The sequence below is a fragment of the Rhea pennata genome, chromosome 1, assembly GCF_028389875.1.
Source record: "Rhea pennata isolate bPtePen1 chromosome 1, bPtePen1.pri, whole genome shotgun sequence".
Lineage (NCBI taxonomy): Eukaryota > Metazoa > Chordata > Aves > Rheiformes > Rheidae > Rhea > Rhea pennata.
Window position 1 is genome coordinate 16,709,284 of NC_084663.1, and position 24,685 is coordinate 16,733,968.

General features: G+C 35.3%; 1 protein-coding gene across 1 annotated transcript in view; it reads left to right on the top strand.

Moving 5' to 3' along the window:
• Positions 1-24,685, top strand: part of CPNE8 (copine 8) — a 109,028-nt gene that overhangs the window by 48,781 nt on the left and 35,562 nt on the right. Inside the window, exons 7-11 of the mRNA XM_062599474.1 lie at positions 4,866-4,929; positions 9,094-9,197; positions 10,993-11,097; positions 17,448-17,489; positions 23,207-23,282. Coding sequence (XP_062455458.1) covers positions 4,866-4,929; positions 9,094-9,197; positions 10,993-11,097; positions 17,448-17,489; positions 23,207-23,282 — 391 coding nt within the window. The remainder of the gene's footprint in view (positions 1-4,865; positions 4,930-9,093; positions 9,198-10,992; positions 11,098-17,447; positions 17,490-23,206; positions 23,283-24,685) is intronic.

A 24,685-nucleotide genomic window follows, 5' to 3' on the forward strand; every position in this document is an offset into this window, starting at 1 on the left:
GGATTCTGCACTGCCAGCTTGCAGCCAACGCTACTTGCTGTTGGCAAGTGTGAGGATATTTCCTGAACCTCCTTCTCATTTTTTTTAGTATGACGAGTTTTAAATTTGGTGCAATCTGCCTCAGAAGACTTTGGCTCCCCACATTATACTGCACTACCCTGTTATCCCTGTGACTCTAAGCTTTTGACTTAAAGAGCATAGCTCTTTAGTGCTATGCTTTGTTTCACAGACTGGCCAGGTACAGAGCTGAACATTTCCCCTGGATAATTTCTCTTGAAACATAAAGCTACTCAGACAAGACAGATAAAATGGGAAGCTGTCATTTTAACTGTAATATTTACTCTCTTTACCTACTGGATTACTGGATTCATCTGAATCCAAGACTGGAATGCTGTCATGGATGGATATGTGCTTTTTAGGAAAGACAGGCCAGGGAGGTGAGGTGGTGGAGTTGCTCTTTATGTGAGAGAGCAACTGGAATGCATCGAGCTCTGCCTAAGGGTGGAGGAGGAGGCAGTCAAGAGCTTATGGGTAAAGATCTAAGGGTAGGCTAACATGGGAGACACTGTTGTGGCCACCTGACCAGGAAGAGAAAGTTGATGAGGCTTACACAAGCGCTATGTGTAAGATTAACTCAGACTGGCCTTGCATGCCCTAGTTTTATTAACATGCAAGGATGAGGTGCAGATACGTCTACTTTCAGAAGTAGTTCAACTGTATTTTTCCGTGAAGAGACTGTCATCTTCCTGGAAATTATCCTGAAATGGATATTTGCGTGTATTGCCTTCCTTGATGGATGGCAATTGGATGCCTTCCAAGATGATACTTGTCACATTTATAAGTCTGAGCAATACTTCTTTCAGAATCTGCTAAGTGCATTCTTGGGAATCCCTTTAATGAGAAGATAGAACCATTGCATAGCTTAATGAGCATTCTACACCAGCTATTCACATATGATTGCCATTGCCTGTTAATTAGGCCAACTGGCCTATTTTGGAACATTCTTTCTCCTGTCATCTTGTTGCCAGTACAACTGATAGAAAACTCTCTGAACCCTGGAATAAGGACTTCTTATATACTTGTTGATCCTCTTATCTGTGGTTTTGATTGCCAGAAGGCCAGTTCTGTAAATTCAGTGATAAGCCTGTAAATTTTGGAATGATCTGAAAAAACGTTAGATTCTCTGTCTCACTGCAGTTTCAACTTGTAAAATTACAGACATGTTTTCAAGTTCAAATTCCTGGGAAGATTGTCTTATTTTTCTGACTTTTTCACTGACTCTTTATTAAGGCCTAAGTAGTCTTCAGAGTGTCCTTTTGAATTTCTTCAGTGCTGTAGGTGTGATGTCTCAATCTGGTGGAATCCCCTGTTCTAAGGAGAGGATAGTCCAAGCTATGGTCTGGAGAGACTATCAAATAAACTAAATAGTTTATTTGATAGTGGCTTTGTGTTCAGTTCCCGTAACAGTTCTGTGTTCTTCAAAGACTGCGGTTACTTTGCCGTTTTTGGGCATCTTCCCATTTGCTATAAAGACAAAATCTTTCATTCCATAGCTTATATTATCAGAGGCCTCAAGTGAACCCTGTTCTATAACAACTTCTGCCAGCAAAGCATTTTAAATGACCTAAAAATTAGTCACTATAGAAGACCATCAGATTCTGGGCCCTCAAAGCAGTAGGGCCCACTGATAGGTCTTCCTCACATTTTACTTTCCTTTATTCAGTTTGCACCCACCCTATTCACATCCAGACTGACATATTTTCTATATCTGAATATACGGTAACTAGCAGTGTTGGACAGAATAGACAGAGGATATGCCATATAGAATGCTTCATTATACTTCACAGACTCTAACCCATAAGCTTTTCCAGAGAATCTTAGAATTCAGTTTGCCTGAAGATAAACACCACGTTGTCACTTTAGGGCTACAGAATGAATTCCACTGCAACTCAAGGCCAGAGAAGCTAAAGCTAAAGAGATTAGCAGTTGTGCCCCATTCTGGCTTTAAACAGATAGAGCTCTTGCATCCTCATGTTTAAGATATTATTAGTCAGTATTTGCATGTCACTTGGAAGGATTGGCTCTGTAATGATTAATCTGAAAGTTATGTGTCTTCATACAGTGATAAAGCCAACCTGACTTTTTTGCATTTTCTCACATGGCATCATTGCTAGTTAAAGGTCTTTCCATTTGGCTGATCTGTTGCTGCTGAAATCTTTGTCAGGATGCTGATACTACATTTAAGATTTTTTTGTTGTTGCTTGTAGGAGAATGTGTAAAAGAATAAACTCTTTAGTCACCTAGTCTTTTTTCAGACTTGTAGTCTCAAGACAAGCATACAAAATTCTTACTTAATAGTATCACAAACTGAAAAGGTTATTTTGTGTTTTCAATTTCTGAATAATAAGGGCTTTTTTTTCTGTTGTGAAGTTCTGTGCAGGTCTTGATTAAGTTTTTCACCTCTTGGCCAGCCATTGTGGTGAAATTTTCTTTCTTTTATAAGGCATATGACCTTTGGCACCTTAGTGATACATTAAGCCAAACTTTTCCGCAGATGCTTTCAGATATGATCATACTGTAAGTACTTTTCAGCATTATGTCTGCTCAACAACCAGAAATTCCCTTCTCTTCTGATACATACCCAAATATCTTTGAGGGTTTACCGCTATAGTTTCCGCCATCTTTCAGAGTAGTAACACCAGGTGTATATTTCTTGTAGTGGGGCCTCTCTTGGCCTCCATGTTCAGAAGCCAGGTGAAGCACGCCTTCACATTAGTGCTTTCATGTGCACTCAGAACTGGTGTCAGTTTTGAGATAGGCAGGTGCTGACTGCCATGTGTTAAATCTGTAAAGGAAGGTGGTGCAAGGTTCTCCTCTGTCAAACAGCAACTCTTTGTTGACCAGTGCATCAGAAATGGGATTCACTTGTTACTTGGTCTTAGAGCTCTTAGGGGGTGGTCAGAGCTGTATTTCTCATGATCTAGTTTCTGATCCAGTAGTCCTTTGGAAGTAGAATAAACCTAATTGACTTCTCACATTAAAGGAAATGTGTGATGCTTTTTCTTCTAAATGCTGAGCTGTCCAGACTCTCTCTCAAATATATCCTTGATGTTATTGTTAGCTAGGCTCAAATGCCTCTGTAGCAAGAATTTTAGTTAAGGTAATGGTAATTCTGATACTGATGATTTCTATTTGAGTTGGCATAACCTGCAGAGTTCTGATGCTGGGAACCCTTGCTTTTTAATTAGACCTCTGAGATTTCTATTTCTTATCTGTTAAAACAGGAGCCATGGTCATTTGATTCTTGAAATGTTTTACCATGTGAGGCCAATATTGCTGTTCCAACTAAGTCATTTCCACTGCTGTTGTTACTACTGAAGTTCAAAAAATTTTGAAGCTTTAAGAAGTACTATTCAAAAGAAAAACATAGTTTGAGTTTTCAATATCCCATTGCTACAGGGACTAAAATGGATATTTTTTCAGGCCTCGAGGCTTTGAAGGGTGACATTTAAGAACAGATGATTTGAAGAAGCTGATATAAAAGCTATAAATCATACGATGTAACATTTGGAATGACCGGTTTTTCAATTATTTTTCCGATGTTGTAGGAAGCTTCTACTACTTGGTCTTAAGTATGGTACTTAAGTCATGCCACATTGAATGGAAGAATCTCACAAGTTTTGTATATATTTAAATCCTCACATGTTTTTTCTTCTGTAATGAGGCTTTCTTGTTGCACTGAGGATACCAGGTGCAGAAGAGTCATGTATCTCTGATTACCGGCAAATGACTGCTGCAGTACAGGAGCAGCATTTTGCTTATAAAATTTGACATTAACTTGTAAACGAGTTTCAGTGAACTTTCAAAATCCTCGCATAACCTTGCAACATTTTTTGCTCCTCTATTCCTAATTTCTAAACTTTAGCCTGCTTATAAGAACTGGTTTCCCACGAGTTCTTTTCCTCTTTCTCTACTTCTGTCACTCCCTTCCCTCTGTCTCTTTTTCTTCCATCTCTCTTTCTCTCCTGTCTCATCTATGCAGCTTACAGAGACTATGGCATAATATTGCTTAAAAATTAAAATTATGTAGTACCTTTCGCCTTACTTTACTCATTTCTGGAATGCTTTGCCATGCCACTGCCTTGCTGAACTTACTTGATGTGTCAAAAGTAGGCTATTGAGGATTAAGGAGAATACTAAGTGAAAATAAGAACAACAGTAAGTTGATATTTGATATTATGTCATAACAGAAGAACATGAGTGCCCCGTAGTTCTCTTAGAATAACCTAAAAAGTATAATCAAATTGAAAATGTAATTTATCTTAATGCCTTTTTGGAAAGTAATTTTATTTAGTATTTTATTTAGTATTTATTTAGTATTTCTACCTTTACCTCTTTCTTGAAAATAAACTATGTACTTTCATAAGCATTTCAGAATAAATGACATTGCAGAATAATACTAATGTATCATTTTAAATTTATTTTTGGCATTTTGTTTAAGGAAAATTTGGAAAAGGAAGTTTTTTCACAAATCTGTAAGTTGTAGAGTTGTCTGTAAATCTCAATGGGAGGGTTGAAAATAGTTACCTCATCCCATTTTAAGTTTTTGTGCTATTTCCTTTGAAATTACATAAGTTTAAACTAATTTGTTTCATACTAATTAAAAGAAATATATAACTCATTTACCAGTTCACTTAACCAACTTTTTTTACACAGGACAAGTGAGAGAAAAGTGAAACTGTATAGTATGCCATAAGTTTTATTACTTGAAAATTTACTTTATTATGTTAGCCTTTGTCAGTTTTAATTTTCATAAAAGATATTAAATTAATGAGGTGATACACATGTTTTTTTTTTTCTTGTAGAGGAATTCCTGGGAAGAAATGTGGAACAGTTATAGTAACAGCAGAGGAACTGAGCTGTTGCAGAGTAAGCGTGTGTTCATTCCCTTTAGAAAAATAAAATGATTCTGTGGTTTAAACCTGACCAGGTTGTCAACAGTACAGTGAATAAATTGCCATTTTATGATATCTGTAGTGGTATTTTTTTCCTATTGGTTACTGTTATTTTTAGATAGTAAAAAAAGAAGCAGAGAACAATTTGAAACAAAAAGTTTCTGTTTTCTTAATGAATTTTAAGTTTAGTCTTTGTTTCCCAAAATAGTTAATCATATTTTAATCTCTTAATCTCCAAATTTAACAAAGATCTATCTATTTCAGCCATGGAATCAAATATCTGTTATAGGATATTGATATTGCAAGAACATCAAAGTAAAATTCTTGCTTTTTAACCTGATAAGTAGAAAGGTTTATGTTTACTGTGAATCTTTTTTTCTTAGAAATAGGAAATTAATGTTTATTGGAAAATGTTAATAAGATATTTAAAGGATCTACATAAAATAAAAGTTTAAACAATTTTCTTTAAAGAAGAGAAGATTGCCTTAGCCTATTAATGCCAGGTGCCTACTTATTTAAAAGAAAACTAAGGAATATCTCAGTGTATGGGACAAACCAGGGAATTTGGCTGGTTGAGGGAAGAGACGTGGTGTGGTCATGTCCTTCCCCAGGTGAGTCACCAGTTCTCCCTCTCCCAGTGCTCCTGAAGGACTGAATTGGACAAAAGAGGAAGGTTGCTGAATCAGGCTTATTGATTCAGAAAACATGTGAAGGTTAGGCTAGCTCAGTTGTTTCCCAGAGCTGAAGGAACTATCAGGAAGCTGTAGATCATGGAGAAATAGAGTGCGGAAGGAAGAATGAGAAAGGATTATAGATATGGCTGATTAAGAATGGTCGATGTATGAAGGGGAGTTTTGAGGAGATTGTCAAGGTGTGGTATACATGGAATGAGGCTGTAAGGTGCATCTGAGAAGAATTTGCAATAACAAGATAGCAAGCAAATCTTAATAAAGAAATATCAGGCATTTGATGTGAATATACAGATGAATTGGAGAGTATAAGATCAGCTACATAAACCTGCAAAAATATCTTGAGGCTTGAAGGAATTTGTTTGTGGGGCTTATTTTATGAAATTTGGTGAGAACAGGCAGGTAATACTTTATGTCTTATAGAACTTTTGACATTTTTACAGGGTAATTTTTTATATTTATGCAATAGTAATTTTTTTTTACTAACTTACCTGGTACTTAGTCTGTTTAAGTCACTCCCGGAGAATATATCAGCAAATACAAAGTTACCAAATCTGATAAGATGAAAGTTGGCACTGAGCTCTCTTATACAGAGGTTTTAACATCAGGAATTTCCTGTGTTATTAGTACAAATGATAAGTATGATCATGAAAAGTGTCAGTCTTTCTTCTTTGTATTACATTCTTCTTTGTATTACATGGACTTAGACTTTTGGAAGAAGGAACTGAGCCACTTGTTCATGCTTTGTCAGATGACAAAATGGATACATTATTTAATTACTTTGCTGCAGAAGTAGTGCTCCTACTTAACCATTCTTAAGGCAAGTTTGCCAATACCTTGAGCATTTATTGCCTCTATTAGAAGAGATGACAGACTTTTTTCCGAATACTCTGTCAAGACTAACATTGCTATTCCAATTGTAGCACACTTGAAAGTGTGTCACTTAAAAGTGACAAATACATGCCCTTAAACCCATCATCAGATTGGGCTTTTTTTTTTCCCTCCCCTTATTGTGGACAAATACTAGGTGCCTTCCAAGACTTTCATGTTCCTCCAGATTCACCCCAGTCAAAACTCACTTATATGACCAATTTGGTTCAAAATCAGTGATGAGAGCTTACAAAATATTTGATGCTGAGTGTCTGTCTTTCTTGCACTCTCTTCTCCACTTTTTCTCAGTCTCTGTCATGCTCTCCTGCAGGTGGTTTTAGCAGTCTCTTGCACTCTGTCACCATCTGTAGCATACTTTCTTTGTGTTACTATGTTACCTAAAGTTACTCAGTATTTGGATTATTTCTTGTCTGGTATTCTGAGCTTTTTGCCAAAGTTTTATGGTTCATATTCAGAATAGCAAAGATTTTTAGAATCATACTATTATTCAGGTTAGAAGGGATCTCTAGGGGATCATCTAGTCTGAGCCCCCTGCTCAAAGCTGGGTTGGTTCAGGAAGGTTGTTCAGGACCAGGTCCATTCAGGTTTTGAGTATGTCCAAAGACTGAGACACCACAGACTCTCCTGCTGCAGTGTTTAATCACCCTCAGAGTAGAGAATCGTATTCTTATGTTCAAGCAGAAGTTTCTCTATTTTAGTTTGTGCCCATTCCCTTTTATCCTTCCACTGGATGCTACTGAGAAGAGTCAGACTTCTTTACTCTCTCACATCAGTAGACTGCCATACATAAGATCCTCCAAGCCTTCTCTTCTGGAGTTTAAATAATCTCAGCTTTCTCAGCCACTCCTCATGTGATAGATGCGCTAGTTCCTTAATCATCTTTTGGTCCAGCCTTTGCTGGACTTACTCCAATATGTCCTTGTCTTCTGTGCGCTGGGGAGCTCAGAGCTGGATGTAACACTGCAGATGTGGCTTCACCAGTTTTGAGCAGAGGGGAACGATCACCTCTCCTAGCCTGTTGGGAGCACTCTCCCTAAGTCAGCCCAGGAAGCTGTTGGCTATCCTCGCTTCAAGGACACATTGCTGGCTCATGTTCAGCTTGTCCCCCAGGTCCTTCTTTGCAAAGCTGCTCTCCAGCTGGTCTTTCCCCAGCATGCACTGGTGCACAGGATTATTCCCCTCCAGATGTAGGACATTGCATTTCCTTCTATTGAACTTCATGAGGTTCCTGTCGGCCTGTTTCTCCAGCTTGTTGAGGTCCTTCTGAATGGCAGCACAACCATCTAGCCAGTCAGCTCCTCCTTCCAGTTTTGTATCATCAGCAAACTTGCTGAGGCTGTGCTCTGTCGCATCAGCCAGGTCATTAATGAAGATATTACACAACATTGGCCCCAGGATCGACCTCTGGGGAACACCTCTAGTGACTGGCCACCAAGCCAGAACTGGGCTTTGTGCTCCCAGATAAAAACCCTTTGAGCCTGGCAGTTCAGCCAGTTTTCAGTCCACCTTGCTGACAATCTAGCTTGTACTTCATCACCCTGTCTGTGAGAATGTTATGTGCAACAGTGTGGAGCAGCGTGGCTGAAGTGAAGATAAACCACCTCCACTGTTCTCATCTCATCCACCAAACCAGTCATATCATAGAAGGTTGATCAGACATGATTTCCCCTTCATAATTACATGCTGACAACTCTCGGTTATCTTGTATTTAGTCTTGGAAACCATTTCCCAGCATATTTGCTCCATCACCTTTTAGATGATCTAGGAGAGGCTGACCTGTATCCTCCTTCTTACCCTTCCTCAAAGACAGGAATGACATTTGCTTTCTTGCAGGCCTCAGGATCCTCCCCTGAATGCTATGATAATTGAGAGTGGCCTTGCAGTGACACCATCCAGCTCCCTCAGCACTTTTGGGTGCCTCCTGTCAGGTCCCACAGACTTGCTGGATGTCCAATCTGTTCAAATATTTTCTCACCTGATCCTCCTCTACCAAGAGTTAAGTTCTTTTTGCTGTCAACTTTCTCACTGGTCTCAGGTGCCTAAGATTCCTGAAGGCAAATCTTAGCTGTAAAGACCAAGGTGAAGATGACTAATTACCTCAGCCTCATCCGTATCCTTTATCAGGAAGGCTTCAGGACTCCCTGCATTTAGCAGTGGACCGTATTTTCATTTGTCCTCCTGTTGCTGCTGATGTAGTTGTAGGCTTGTTTATGAAACAGACTTTCCAGTTGGCCTTGCCTCAGTCAGCTAGAGAGTCTTCAGGTTTGTCTTTAAGTCTTGCATTTATAGCCTCTCAGGCATTCTTACCTTGTAATTGATTCTGCCCTAAAGGATGACCACGTGTGACCTATTAGTCTGCCTGGCCACAGTGAAGAAACTTTTCTCCTTATTTATTGCCAGAACTAGTGTATTTGGTATCTTCCATGGTCTTTTGTGGAAGCTTCTCTCATTTTTTGTTTTCTGTTGGAGTGATTAGCAGTCAGTTGTTTTGGGGTTTTTCTTTTATAATATTTGCAGGTTGCATGCTATATGTAATTTTTCTGTATTACCCATTTCAGGATTCAGTTCTAATGCAATTTTGTGCGAACAAATTAGACAAGAAGGACTTCTTTGGGAAATCTGATCCTTTCCTTGTATTTCATCGGAGCAATGAAGATGGCAGGTAGATAGATGCATGTTAAGTATTTCTGCTGTTTAACAGAAGGCAACATATTTATAGTTGATGGTATAGTTTTCATTTTTTGATATTTGTCTGATTAAACTTTTTAATTTGTAATATTTGTTGAATTTAAATATATCATGTTATGCAGTATTGAAATAAAACTGTTGTAACAGACATCAAATGCTACAACTAGGGATTTTAACAGTTGAACATATGGTAGATGGAACACTATGAAAATTAACAATAATAATTATTAAATCGCGTGGCTTTTGCTAATATGTATCATGCCTTAAAATGAAACAGATTTCTCAAAAAAAATTGTAGAAGAATACTAACACTCATAAATTATTTTAGGTAAAATTTCTTTATACTGAATATTTGAAACTATTTTTATACTGAATATTTGAAACTATCTTTTACCTTTTGGACAGAGTTCTAGGAAATAGAAGAATTTGAAAATACCTCACAACAGAAAATTTTGTTTAGAGGTGGCTGTTGGCTACATCCACACTTTAGTTCATTAAAGTAGATCAGTCTGCTCTGTTCTGCTACTAAGACCTGACAGGCTGACTTCTGGTCGGCGTACTGTTTATGTGGTGGTCTGTTGGCAATTAAGTTTTCTTGGAAACTAACCATCCTCACATAGAACGTTGTCTCAAACCAAAGGCTAGTCATGTATCACTTCTTTCACCAGCTTAACTGGAGAAGTTCTCCGTATGAGTATATGCACGTCTATTCCCTGTCAGGAACAGTTTCCTGAATCAATACTGAATATCTTAGATTGAAAGCCTGAAGGATTTATGGCTCCACTGTGACATTGAGGTCATTAATAGAATTTCTCTGGGCAATATTGGGAATGATGGTGTGTGTGGTTGCTCTTGGCCTTGAGTATCATTCTTCACTGCTTCCTTCTGAGTGGTGAGTGGTGAGCTGCTTTCTCTATTAGTTTCCTGAATCTGTCAGGGGGCTAGGGGCAGCACTTCTTCCATGGCGCTGGTGCTCCCCTCTCTGTCTCATAGCTTCAGATGGGCCTTCATAATAATAACCAGGTTAAAAACTAAGCCTTTGGAGCTTAAGGAAGGTATTCCTTCTAAGGAAGAACTTCAGTTACATCTGTCTCTAGAGTTTCAGTAATGATTTCAACAGTGATCTTACCTCCTATTTCCTTTTAAATACTTCACTTCCCAAGGTAAGGATCCAAAAGATTTATTTTATTTCTGCATCATTTAGAGAAAACAGAATGCATTAAAACAATTTGTTATATTTTATCTGGGAGAAGGTGAACATGGGGTCTTGTGGAGGCTTATATGTTTTACCTGAGACATTCCTGGTTAAAATCATATAAATAATCCTGGGTACAAGCATTAGGAAACCATGATTTCATTGACTGAGTTTCTTTATCATGAAGCTGGAGTCAGATCTTTACCAGACTGCTTTCTTTTTGAATCTGTGACAGGCTGTGTAGTGGGCTGTTTAAAAAAGTGGGGTGAAAAGTGCTCTTGCCTGAAATAACTCACTGAATGGTTGTAATCTTGTAGAAGTTACTGTTTTTTTTTAAAAAAGAATGAAGCTTAGAGTTACTTAGCACCCTATTCTGTAAACAGTAAATTGCTCTCAGATAGGTCTGTCCTCCTCAGTATTTGTTGCTTCCCTTCTCCCTGGTTGCATTGTGTTTCTTTTTTCTTAGATTTTGTTTGTATGTTATGTCAATGAATACAGATTTCAGCTGTTTTGATTCCTGGTTTGATTACAAAGAAGAAGTACATAAATACAAAATATACCTTTTTTATTACAGTTTTACGATCTGCCACAAAACAGAAGTTGTGAAAAATACATTAAATCCAGTGTGGCAGGCATTCAAGATCTCTGTCAGAGCACTGTGTAACGGAGACTATGACCGGTAAGCTATAGACACAGCTTTCTTAGCATACTTTTTAATGCTTAGCATACTTAGCATACAGTTTTTTTCCTAACATTTATATTCTTCTGTATGCAACATTATCTAGGCAATTTAATTATTGATACCATTTAGATTATTTAATCAACATTTTGAAAGGAACAATTAGAAAGACAGACTAATGTGAAGAAAGGACACTATTACTGGTACACACAGGCATTTTTTGTAATGTTTTAATGGAAAGTGAGCACTGATGATCTGCCTTCCTTGGTAAACACTGTTACTTCAGAAGATGCTGATAAATTAAAGCCGTTAAAGTACATTGGTAAGTCGATGAGAAACTCAGATGGTAGTTGTCATCATGGTCAGATTTGAAGTTGTCAGCTTTCCCATATAGAAGAATACATCTTTGAAAAACATTATAGTAATACCATTACAAAGCAAATCAGTTAAGTCCAGGAAGTATGGATATTTTTAGACTCTGGAAAATGGAAGTTAACTTCTGACAACATCAACAGGAAAAATGTTTAACTACACGTTGATGACTTGTTATATTGTCACCACTCATATTTTTGAAATGCACTGATGTATTGGTTTTATTACTGTATAGCAATATAGCAATTAAATATCTGGTAGTTTCTGTCTGCTACCTCAAATTTGGAGTACTAGAATTATTCCTCTCAGCAAGGCTGTGAGGAAGCATATATATATATATATATATATATCATCAATTAGTCTTAATTCTTTTAGCAACACATAATATAGTATTTAGATTAAAATAATGAAGGAGATGTGAAGGACATATATGAAGACTAGAGTAAAAATATGAGTAGTCTTAAAGCTGCATGCAGTAGATAAGGAGACAGATAGATGGATAGATGTACTAAACGTTCTATTCAGCTTTAAATAGGCTGAATGAAAGATAAAGGATAAAAACCATAAAACATGCAAAATTTGCATGGCTGCATTTCAAAGGCAACAATTCAGAAATATTGTTTGAATGTCATGTAACTCGTGAACATTGTTTTTATTTTACTAACTTGAGATGAGATGGTATGATCATGCCTTATTATCTTATATAACCTAAGGTACTTACATTATTGATTAAGATGAAAGAGGAGTGTAGTACTGCATTCCTCTGACCCTGAACCAGTGTTCCTGTCAGCAGAAGCCTAATTCTTTATTGAAATGTATTGCTGAATGTAAGGAAATTAAATAATACTTTATTCTAGTTGATGATTTTCCTATAAGTGAGTCTTTTAAATGATCTTTAGATTGGATTTTTAAGTAGTTACTTTTCTTCTCTGCCTCAACTTTTATTTTCAGCCTCCATTAATGAAATTATCATTTGTTCATGTACATTTTATGCTACTATAAGAGCATATGTTTGTAATTGTGTTATTTTATCAACCTAATTACTCAGTGAAATGCGTAAAGTAAAATTATTTCAGCTGTGCCTAGTGTTTCTGGGGTATGTTCTTTTCATTTCCTAGCTAATATAAGGGAATAAACAGAAACCAAAACTTGTACTGACCTGTGCTTTAGTTGACTGAATCTCAGAAGTCAAGAGGAAGTCAAGAGTAGTCAAGAAGCAGAAGAGTAAGAAGTACTTGTGTTTGCTAAGCTAAGCAGAGTGCTTTCACAGTAATACACTTAAAGGTCTTTATAAATCTTTATAAACTGCTTATTAAAACATCAAAAGCTAATAGATGTTTTGTTTGGTTTTTACTAGAAAAATGGGTATTTCTTTATCATTCTTTTGGAGAATGCTCATTCTTAACGTGTGCTTTTAGGTCCTAGCTACTTTATTGTATCTATGATACTGTCAAGTTCCTTCAAACTGATTAAAGGAAAAAGGGTTCTCCTACATTCCTAACGCTCTTCCTGGGTAGTACATTTTAAAGTCCTTATAAACGGCATTGGTTACTCTTTCATTTAGATACAAAAACATGTTAATTTCACAATAAATACATTATAATCAAATAAAATATTTAAAGTGTACAAGGATTCATGTGCATCAAGCTTAAGCAAAATAGTGCTCAAGACCCTAGTCTCTGGTAACTGCATTATTTATTGTATTAAAGCGAAAAGGTTTTCATAATAATTAAAAAAGAGATTGTTATACAGGTATATTGAAAAAACTGCAGCATTGCAAAGCAGAATTAAAAAGTATGATAGCATGCTTCAAATTACAGTATAACTACTGTTTTCTCTTGTTGATTCTACTTTGAATGCTTTCAACATAATGTGCTCAGTGAGTGTCTTATGAATAAATGACTCCATGAAACCCTTATCTTGCTGATATCATCATGCTTCAGCTCAACAAATATTCTTCAGCTGTCAGATTCATTCAAATTAGCCGATGATTTAAAAGAAGCATCCAAAGGTTTCGGGGTTCTTTATTTGAAAACTTGTCTTTCTAAAGGCAAGGATTAGATTCCTAAACTCGCATGATAACACACAAAAACACAGAACCCAAATGTCACTTTCAGATCATGATAGTTTCACAGATCAAATTTTGGCACTCTGGATTCTGTGACGTGTAGGGTGAGAATAATGTCATTGAAAGAATATATCAGAATTCTTCTATTCCTTCTTTCATTTGCTTTTTGGGAGAATAAATCTTCGGCTGCTATTTTAAACTTCTGAGTGAGCTCTATCCATTTTTCATTGCGAAAAGGTCAGAATTAATTTTGCATTTCTCAAACGATATAATCAGACAATATCTTTTCAGCCATACCAGGAATTTCAGTGCATCTCTAAAAATTTTATTCTCTTATTTCTCTTTCCTAAGATGAGCTCTCCAGTGGCACTTATACTCTGTTATTTTCTTTATGAAAGTTTTAAGACAGAATCATCCTAAATCCCAATCTTGACTGAGCTTGATTTTTTAAATTAAAACAGAGATATCACCCTCCAGGCTGAGTCCTTTAAGACATATTAGCAATGCTGTGCATGGTAAATTATCAGCATTTGCAAATTTGGAAGGCCTTTAATACCTTGCATATATCCTTGCACGTATCAGACAAAATGAGTGAAATGCAGGATCTGTGATCAGTCTTTCTAATATGAAATAAGTTTTGAGAGAGGAGCTTTACTGAAAGAGGAGTTGTTCCTATTGACACTTTCGTGAGTCTTAACTTACTAGTGTGTCTTGTCTGTCTTAAAAGTAAGTCTGAAATCTGAAAGTAAAATGATATATGTCTAGTGAAAAAAACTCTTTGTGATAATTGCCTTTCTAACTAAATTTAAACAGTTTCCTTTCAAAGGCCAAATATTTGTTTGGATAAAGTAGGTTTGGAACTGTTCTTGATTTCATTCCACAGCAGAGCAATTTTCACTTTACTCTGCTGGAATTCTAATATAACTCCACCCCAAACTGAAATGAGAAGGATAAAATATAATAAATGGTCTGGTCACAGCCTTTAAACTTTAATTGGAGAAGAACTAATTTTTTCTCTGCCTTTTTGGGAATCAAAAAAAAAAGTGAAACAAATCTAGACTCGAATATCTTTGTGTACATAATTTCAGCTGTTAATCAACCTTATCCCCAAAGAATACGTTTCTAGTAAATAAAATTGAACCAGTTCTTATATGAAGAATGGGGACTGGCTTCTGTGGAAGTAAGTTTTAAAGTAATTCCTTGGATTCCTGTCACCTCTGATAATACCACAGACCTGATGACTTCACTTCATGTGGATCAGTCTTCTAAAGGGGGGGGGGAAAGCAAGTCATTGTTAAAAAGATAGAAATCTTGGGGGCATTATTTTTCTGTCCCAAGCCTCACTTCATCTGATGCTGACTAGGTTCATTATCATCAACTATTGGATTTAAATTTTTTTATATATATGTATTTGTCCTTACTTTGTCAAATTTTATATATATATATACACATATGTATGTATATGTAAAATTTCTGTACTAAAAGAAGATATAGCTATATATTATTTCCATCCTGGTACAGTTTTCCTTGTATTTCACTAGGGATGTTGTATTTGTAGTATATACACTTTATAGTATTTGCATTTTACGGAATCCTCTCTTCAAGTAACTGTATTAAAATAGATCCTTTAATTTGGGAGATTTTTGTTTTCAAATTTGACTATTTGCTTGTCATCCTCAAAACAAGAATAGTTACGCTTCTCCTCAGAGGTTCATTTTACTCATAGGGAAACATAATTTTCCATTTGAAGATTATACATATGTATAATCTTACACCTATTCAGTAAGTGCATAAATAATGTAAAGTAGTGCAAAGTAATGAAAAGTACATGAACTTGTTTATTGGGTTACTTTTAGTTAAACTTTTTCAGTATTCTGATTTACACAGTAGCCGTTGCCGATACAGCAGAGGGATGCTTATGAAACTGTATAGAATCATTATATTCTTAACCTTTTTCCTTAAAGAAGTTTCTTTAAACAAGTTTCTCTGAAAACATGCCATTTAGTAATTATTTTATGCTATGAAAAAGATATTAGAGCCTTGTATTTTTCACATGTGTAACCACTGAAAATAACTTTTATTGTATAAATGTCAAATTCTGTTTTCTGCTGCTCAAAACTTTTGACTTTACCATCTACTGAAAGTGAGCCCAAAGGTTAATTATGTGTTCTGTAAAGAAGTTATTCATTTTAACAATTTCAGCGTAGCAATTTTATTAACATTGAATAACTGTCTTCTCAGAAGTATTAAATAGGAGCACTCAAATTTTTTGTTATCTTTGTACATATTGTTCCTTTTTCTTTTGCAAACTGTCTGATAAAATATATCAATTCTAATGGCTTCCACTTCTCCTCAAGTGAAAATACTTATTTCTTTTGACTCCAAATCCTTTCTCTTACTTTCATGATGCTTTTTTCATGACTTCTTAATGTCATAATCTTTGTAGGAGTCCTTTTCCTTAGTATGGCTGAATGTGACTTTTGATCCCTTTGGAAGATTGTAAAATAATTTTACAATGACTGTGTTCCATTGCCATAATGGTGACGTGCTGCGGTTGACTGCACTGTAGCCACAGCAAGCCACAGGCACAGTGATTTCAAGGAAAGAGCAATGCATGTTGGTGTAGGCTGCAGCGTGAGCAACTGAGGTCAGTGATGGAAACAAAGCCTAGCAACTTAACGAAGCAAGAATACTGGAGAGAAGAGAACCCTAGTCTTGTTCAATTCTGATATAAATGAAATAAATTCTAATTAGCTTTTATAGTGAATGAGAGTTTGCCCTGATACTTTTTGCTGTTACCATTTTATAACCTAATTTGCCCACCAGCTCCTGGCTCACTAAGAGGAGGGTGAACATGCCTACAAGAGCCTAGGACAACCTATCAGTTCAGGGAAAACTATATCTCAGAGTCTGTCCCTGCTCTTCCCTCTGCCCTTGCATCTGCTAACCCTATTCTAGTTCTAGGAAGTCAGAGTCAGGGTTACTTACTATAATCTGATGATTGAATGGAAGGATTAAATGACTATTCTCTTGGCTTGATATAAAGTCAACGGAATTGCACTACGCTTCTCTGTTCTTTTTGTTCAGATAGCCAAGCAACCTTCTCCTTTTTATTGTATGATAATAGGAGGATGGAGTCTTAAGACAGGAAGAGTGCAGTCTTTGAAGGACCACAGTTTTCTTCACTCTGCAGCCATAGATGGAGCCTTCACAAAATTATATGTGGGTCACGCACTGTTTTCAGTTTTCAACACTATAGAATGTTCAGTAGAGGTTGATACTGAGCTGTCTAGCACATTAAAGCTTTATTCTGGACCAGAATCCAGAGCAGATTTTTTCGTTCAAGAACTAAAGTGTGCAGGCTAGGCTTCCTTATTGCTTTAAAGGTGCTTACTTTGTATTGTGAACATCGCTTTTAATGGTGTTGTGATGTTTATTAACTTTATGCTCTGAAGTTCTGCACTTCTGTTCTCAAATATCTATCCAGCAGTAGCTATCCTTTTGTTTTGGTAGATATCTGTTAGTACATATCCTCTTATAGTAACATTTTCCAAAGAAATTACACAAAAAGGTTTTGTTATTTTCTTAAAAACTTCAATAATTCTTTAAGGTTTAGAGTATCTCTTACAGCAAAATGCAGAAAAACAAAGCACGCAAAACTATATTGTTTAAACTTCTAATGCGTTTAATTGTTTCCTCAATTTCTGCTGTATTTTACTATTAATTTAAGTTAAGGTGTATTGGGTGACTGGAGTGACTAGCTATTTTCTGTGCTATGAGAAATGACTGGAAGATTCTTCTTTCTGGATTTGATGTGGTTGATTACATGTGTATGATTTTAAAATATAAGTATTAAAGTCACTCCTAGCACATTTTAATAGTTATTTTCTTTCTTTTTTTATTGTTTCAGAACAATTAAAGTAGAAGTATATGACTGGGATAGAGATGGAAGGTAAGATATTATTTCCATTGTTAATGTTTAGGGCTGTCCATGCACATACATTTAAAAATATATAAATAATAATATAATGGCAAGAACAGGACTAAAAAATGTACTTTAGCAATATTTAAAGGTAGAAGTGCTGGGAAAAGAGAGTTCTGCTGGGCTTACAGTTCTGTCTTGTTTTGCATTTGGGGTAAAGGCTGACTTATCAGTCCACACCTGGAACAAGCAAGATAGAACATTTTATGATATATAAAATCAGTTTTGTGAATCTTGTTGGTGTTAATTGTACATATATAAAGAGAGGAATAGTCCTTCATTTGACAATCTTATTCTTTCTTAATCTACTATATTGGTTGGTTAAGTTGTTTTAAGCTCTGTGGTTGGAAGACACAAGTTTTAAATCCATCAGTAAGAGCTGTGGAATGTGGAAAACAGTTGAGTTTCTCTAACTTATTTCAAGAGGGACAACCTGCTACATTTCTAGCTCTCTTTCTGTACTGAGCTTACTTACTTTTTGGAAGAAATCTGCTTTTCAATTTGTCCTCACTGTCAAACAAGACAGGATTGTTTTTGATCAGACTGAGTTGATACCTCTTGTTCTTTTAAAAACATTTGAGCTTCTATCTCAATATTTTGATCAGAAACTACACTCATAAATCATGACACTAGTATTTGTAATTCATGGATATGTAGATTTTTAATTCTCTTCAAGCTGGTCTGTCTTAATTATTTCATTTTGTCTTAATTTATATTTTTAATGCATTATTATGCACTTGCTTTTATTGAAATTTTTAAGAGTATGTTATTTATTATATAATAATGTCTTTAATATAGATAATGCACATTCTTTCTAGCATTAAAACTAATGATATGTGCTTGTGTGGCCCAATCAATCTTGTAATTATAATAAGCAAATTTATCCTCTCCTGCATTTCAGTCTTTGCTGCCAAGGGTCAAAACCAGTTTCCACTTTCTTGGTTTAGATTTTTGTCTTTTCAGTTCTACCATGAAGCGTGTTGATTTACAGGCATTCTTATCACATGTTTACCATCTATTAAGCCCCCTGCTAGTGCAAATTCATACTTCTTGATTAGATATTCCCTGGAGTGACAAAATAACATATTCTAACAATTAAAAATATGAAGATTTAAACTAATAAAGCTGTATTAGCAAAATGTCTGTGCATCACTGTAAAGCTGAATCTCTATTAATGTCCTCTCTTTCTCATTTAGATTTGCTAAATCCTCAAAAATGTGTTATATTTACATCTCTGCATATAAGGTGTAATAATTTTTGAAAATAGCCTGTAAATGAAGAATTAAATAATATTTCCAAATTAATATAAATTTAAGATTGTATTGTATTAATGAATACCTATCAAAAAAATATAAAAACAAGTGTTATTTGCATGTTTTTATTTTGTTATTCTAATTGTATGATGTTTTTAGCCACTTTCTAGCATTTTTGAATTTAGAAGTAGGCAGAACACTGACATTTTACATGTTAATTCCTCAGAAAGAAGAGACAGCACTTACTTTATGTAACTTTAGACAATTTAAAAGTCAGTCAACTAGACTGAGCTGGTCATTTAGGTTACTTTAGGAGCCAACAGGGGAAAATAATGATCATAGTGAGAACCTAAATGACTAATTTGACATTGTCAGCTGTATCTGAGATGAATCCCATTCAAGATGACTGTAATCAGTTTCTCGTATAATGCTGCTGTTGTGCAATTTACATCAATTTTTAGTTCTGATGGACCTTTTGTTTATAAGCATGAATGATTACGTCGAGGCTGAATCATTTTGCTGCAGTGTAGTCTGGGCGGAGACAACCTCTGAAAGATCTTCAGAGAGCCTACTAGATAGCTAAGTCAAGCTAGGCTAAATATTTCAGCTTATTCAGTAATACAACATTCCTGTGTGTATGCTTGATTCCTGCATCGGTATTATTTTATTCAACAGTCTTGAATTATGGGTATTTTTGTTTTTGTTTTAGTTTCCTGTTTTCCCATCCCATGTTACTTTTGCTTTGAGAAAACTGCTATAGCATGGTTTGGATTGAGCTTCTTATTGTGATTTTTTATAAATCACAATAAGAATTGCATTGCTAAGAGAAATTGTGTATTCTTAGCTTTTGTTTATTTTCAAACATCACTTACAATTTTTTGACTAAAATGTACCACTGGACCTTTACAACATTAACATTTTTAAATATTAAACATCTTTTTGTCTCAAACCAGTTTCCACACAAAAACTATTTAAAAGTGAAACACTTGTTCTAATTTATACTTTTTATTGCTTCCAAGACCTGTAATAAACCCCAGAAATGTTTGGTGATATAAGAAGTCTCAAAAGTTGCATTTGTTACTTCAGACAAGCCCACTTGTGTGAAACAAAGCCACTTCTTTTGCTGAATGTCCTTCTTACCAATGAAATACTACTAGACAGATGTTACATAACAGAAGGAAGAATAGTAAGATATGCAACTTTCTTATGGAGAGTTGCACACTTTGTTTAAAAGATTTGCTTCCTTGTGTATATGTAATCAGATTTTTCTAAAAAAAAAAACAATTTTTTTCCTCCTTTTTTTTTTAACGGGATAATGCAAAAACTTTTATTCTGAGAGTAACTGCACAAGATTCTTTTCTTTTCTTTCTCCCCTCTCTCCCCCTTCCCCTCCAGTTTTGTACATCCTGGACAGAAATATAAACTTGATTGTGTTTTCAGGGCTGAATTCTGATTTCATTCATCTCCATGAAACCATTTGGAAGAATCTGTATAGAGATATGTTGCTGATATATGTGACATAAAAAAAAGTGGCAAAGTAGGCGTAGAATAGACCTAAATCTAAGGAGTTCTTTAATGTACTTATATTTGACCTTGAATAAATCATCTGAGAGGAAGTAATGCAGCTATCATACTCATCTTGCTATTAAATTCTAGTAAGTGATGTGACAATGTAGATGCACATTGTTTGAATTATCATTATTTAATCAGGAAAGAATGGTTCTATTAAGCAGTTGTATTGGAACAACTTGCTAAGATACTCATGCAGATTTGAAAAAGAGAGCTGAAATTTGAGGCAAGTGTTCTTTATTAAATGTCTCTACAAGTACTGCACACCTAACCCTTTTATCTGAATTCTAGGCTGTGTGAATACTAAAAGAAGATTATCAGCAATACTTAGGTGTTTTTTTTTCTCTCCCTGAAGGCTTTTTCATTAATGTCACAGTACAGAGTAATGTAAATGGGAAATTGTTACCTAGCATACATGTACAAAAGCTGCCTTACAATCTTGACATTTATGCTCTGTTACAGAGAATAAACGGATTTTTTCCTTAATTTGTAAAGCTATAAATAGTGCCATGATATCCAAGAGCCACCAAAGCATTCATATGAGAATTTTAACGTTAGAAGAGAGATTTTAAGTCTCAGATTCCAGGCTTTCTCACTTTATTTCTTGTTCTCCACTGTCATTTTTCTTCTCCAATTGCTTAGCTGATTTTTAAACGATTGCATTTTTTGCTCTACTCATTGACTTATTTCTTGTGATGATTTCCCTTTTCTCCATTTTTTCCTTCAGATCATTAAAAAATCAAAGTTAATACAGTTCTGAAAGTGATTTTCAGCACTGCAAAACATAGTACCAAGTTTAATAGCAGATTTAAAGAGTTGAGATTCAAGTGATTATCTTATGTAGTAAGAGATATGAGTCACTGATTCGGACTTCTGATATGTAATTCATAGACAAAGGTCTTTAATCATAGGAATATTTCGTGTTAGGAGGCCTAAAATCAAGGAAGTTTTTTGTCTTGGAATCTCTATCCAGAGACTAATAAGGAGATCTGTTAGATGATGTATGCTCATGAGTATTGAGGGATGAGTGTCTTGATTTTCTTAAAGAGCTCTTCTGCCAGCAAGGGCAAATGATGTCCTACAAGCACTCATCTTTCAGAGCCAGCCTAGTTGCAGAGGCTTCACCTGAATAGTGAGTGTTCAGATCCAGGTTGTTAGCTGACAGTCTTCTAAGCATGGAGAACTCAGAGACTCATTTTTATGTTAACACCTTTCTAACATGATAATTCAGAGGAACTAAATCTTTCAAGCTCAGTTCATCAATCTTTGTGCATTGCCATAAGAAAAGGAGACATTCCAATATCTCTTTGAAATAAGGAAATGGATATTTTTACTCATTTTTAAGTTTTTCCCCAAAAGAGGACAACCCTATCTGGAATTGCTTACATTTCAATTCGCTACAGCACGTTCATACTTAGTCATTCAGCTATCATTTGAGTCTCTGCCTTTGAAATATACAAGCTGACTTGAATATTTAAGGTAAGAACCCTCCAAAAGAGCAAAATTCCTCCTAAACTAGGGTGCATTTTCTTTCCAACTGTTATGGTGACCAAAATTAAATACAGCTTATGTACTAAGTTGTACGCCTTTATGGAGCTCAAGTTCCATTGCTTATGTGCATTACTTCCTCTATTTTGTCATTGAATAAGAGCATTAAGGAAAAGAAGCCAATACCTCCAATATGTGTTTCTTAAGAAAAGTCATAGTCTTTCTATCTCAGAAGCAAATTCTTAATGTCCCAGCTGAATGGGGATTGATTCATGAGAGATGGTCACTTCTGTGTCTGAGTAATCAGTAGTATCTTCACTATACAATATTTCTCAAGCTTTCAAGAGGATGCTTTTTGTGATTCGTGGGGATTGACATGGTGACTGAACCTCTGATTGTTTACATTACGTATTTTGTGAATTCATGCTGGTTTTGTGAAGTGAAAGGAATATTTTGGGTTTGTTTTTCATTTCCTTACAAGTAGACCAAGAAGGAAGTTTCACACTGTTAAAAATGATTTCGTATTTTCCTCTTCTTGCAACAGATATATTTAAATTAGCTGTTAATACTTACAGCTTCATTAGAAATGTGTTGTATTCATTAAAAACAAATTTTTAAAGTAATAAAATCATAACACTTTGGCTTTCTATTTTAGTTTATCATTGGAGGAAAAGTAAAGAAATGTAGTTACACAGTTCTTGTGGAGGAAGAATATACAGGAGCTACAATGCCTTGCTAGGGAACAACTGCAAAAATAGAAGGGCACATCGCCAGGAGGGAGTAGGAGCTGGAGCAGCAGTGAGAAAACTTCAGCTGGGAAGGATAGAGGAGAATGGGAACAGAAGGTCTCATCACTGCTGGAAGTTGTGTAGCCACCTGTTAGGCAGTCATCATACATGAATTTGTAGGATTGGTCTTTCAGAGTGCAAATTATTCCTTTCTCACTGTTAGTACTTTCCTTTTTCTCACGTTGTCATACACACAGTCATGTATCTGTGGTGCCAAGGGTGATCCAGTGAGAAAATGGTGATAATCTTTGATAGCTCACTCTGGCTTTTTAGATTCTGTAAGCTTTCGTGCGGCTGATCACTGATTTACAGCCTAGTCCTCATTATGTGTCTGGATAAATTAAACAGGAGCTTTCAGAAAGATTTAATCTAATACTTTTCATCTGTAAATTATTATTACTATTAGAGTTAACATGCAGCAGAAAGAAAATGCCTATTTTTAAGCAAGTTATATCTTTTGCCATTACTGCTTTCTCAGGTATCAGTTCGTATTGACTGCATTTCTCTTTTTCATATATATATACGCAATGCACATTTAAATTAGTAAATGTTGTGCATGTGATCTAATTTTTTTTTTATATATATACAGCCATGATTTCATCGGAGAATTCACGACAAGTTATAGAGAGTTATCTAGAGGGCAATCTCAGTTCAATGTGTATGAGGTAAGTATTGTGAATATATTTATTCACTTCAAGGAAATAAGTGAGAAGACTTCCAATATCTTAATGGGAAACTGGTCAAACTCACACAGTGCTTGCTAGAATTGAAGTGTTGGAATTATTTCACATTTCTCCTTTTATAAAGAAGGATAGAGGGTCTAAGAGCATTGCCTTGAACCAACCCAGACAGCTAAGCTGGTATGGTATAACTTGAAGCAAGTACTGGGTTACTCTCATTTGTGTCTCAGCAGTTTGTCATTTATTTCTCCTTTTGCCAACTGTTACACGTTGTGTTTTGCATGCTAGTTTCTCATAGACAAAGAATATCTGGTGATTTCTACACCAAGTGTACATTCATATACATTTGGTTTTAACAGCAAACTTAAGAATTTCACCCAGTTTCAATACTAGAATTAGAAGTTACAAAGACATTAGCTGTCTTACTGATAGTTTTTTCCTATGATCAGTTATCTCTTTGCTTAAAAATTTGCACCAAATTTCCAGCTAGGCTTCATTGAGTTCATCTGCCAGTCATTGGGATTGATGTGCATTTGCCAATTTAATTATGGAATTTTTAGTATTAGATAACTTCTAACTGCAGAAAAATTTTTGTGTATTGTAGGTGAATGTAGATTACAGTCACATTTCCTCTTAATATTCTTTCTCTTCTCTTTTCTCTTCCCTGCTGTCAGAACTGTGCAGGCTTCTTTATTCATTCCTGTTCTAATAAATCACCAGTCTAACACTTCTTTCTTAATGCAGTCTGGAGTTACTGGGATTTGCAAAAACGTAGACTTATTTTTTTCCAAAATGAAGCTTTACTAAATGTTCAAAATATGCTGTAATTTATTCTTGCAAGCAATCGGTGAGCTTGTACAAACAAAAATTGAGACGCACAAACTTAGGGTATCAGAAGGAGCCCATTTTTAACATTTTTATCTTTTATCTATTGACAGCAAAGTCTGAGTATTAAGGCTCATACATTAAAACTTCATTTTTGAATTAATAACCCCCCTCAAATCTCATTCTGGAATGAAAATATGTGAAATTTCAAAATGTGTTAAATAAGGAGAGGAAAAGATTTAAAACTTTTTTTGTCAGTAAGAGGTTTCAACATACAGATTCTTCATAAGGAAATATATGACGTTCAGAAGTTTTAGCTCTGACTTGTTTTCTTGCAAATCTTAAGAAATTTCATTTTCAATTTTGAAACCTCGTTGTTTCCACGTATAATTTAGATAACTTTGGATTTACCTTCAGTTGATAAAAGCATGTAGTACAGCAACTGCAAAGGCTGTGAATATGCTCCAGAGCTAGAAGGAACACAAATGTGTTAGAAATATGCTATACCTGAGATAATATGTTCTGTCTAAATTGTCTTAGCGTAGTGGTCAGCTCTTGTGCTG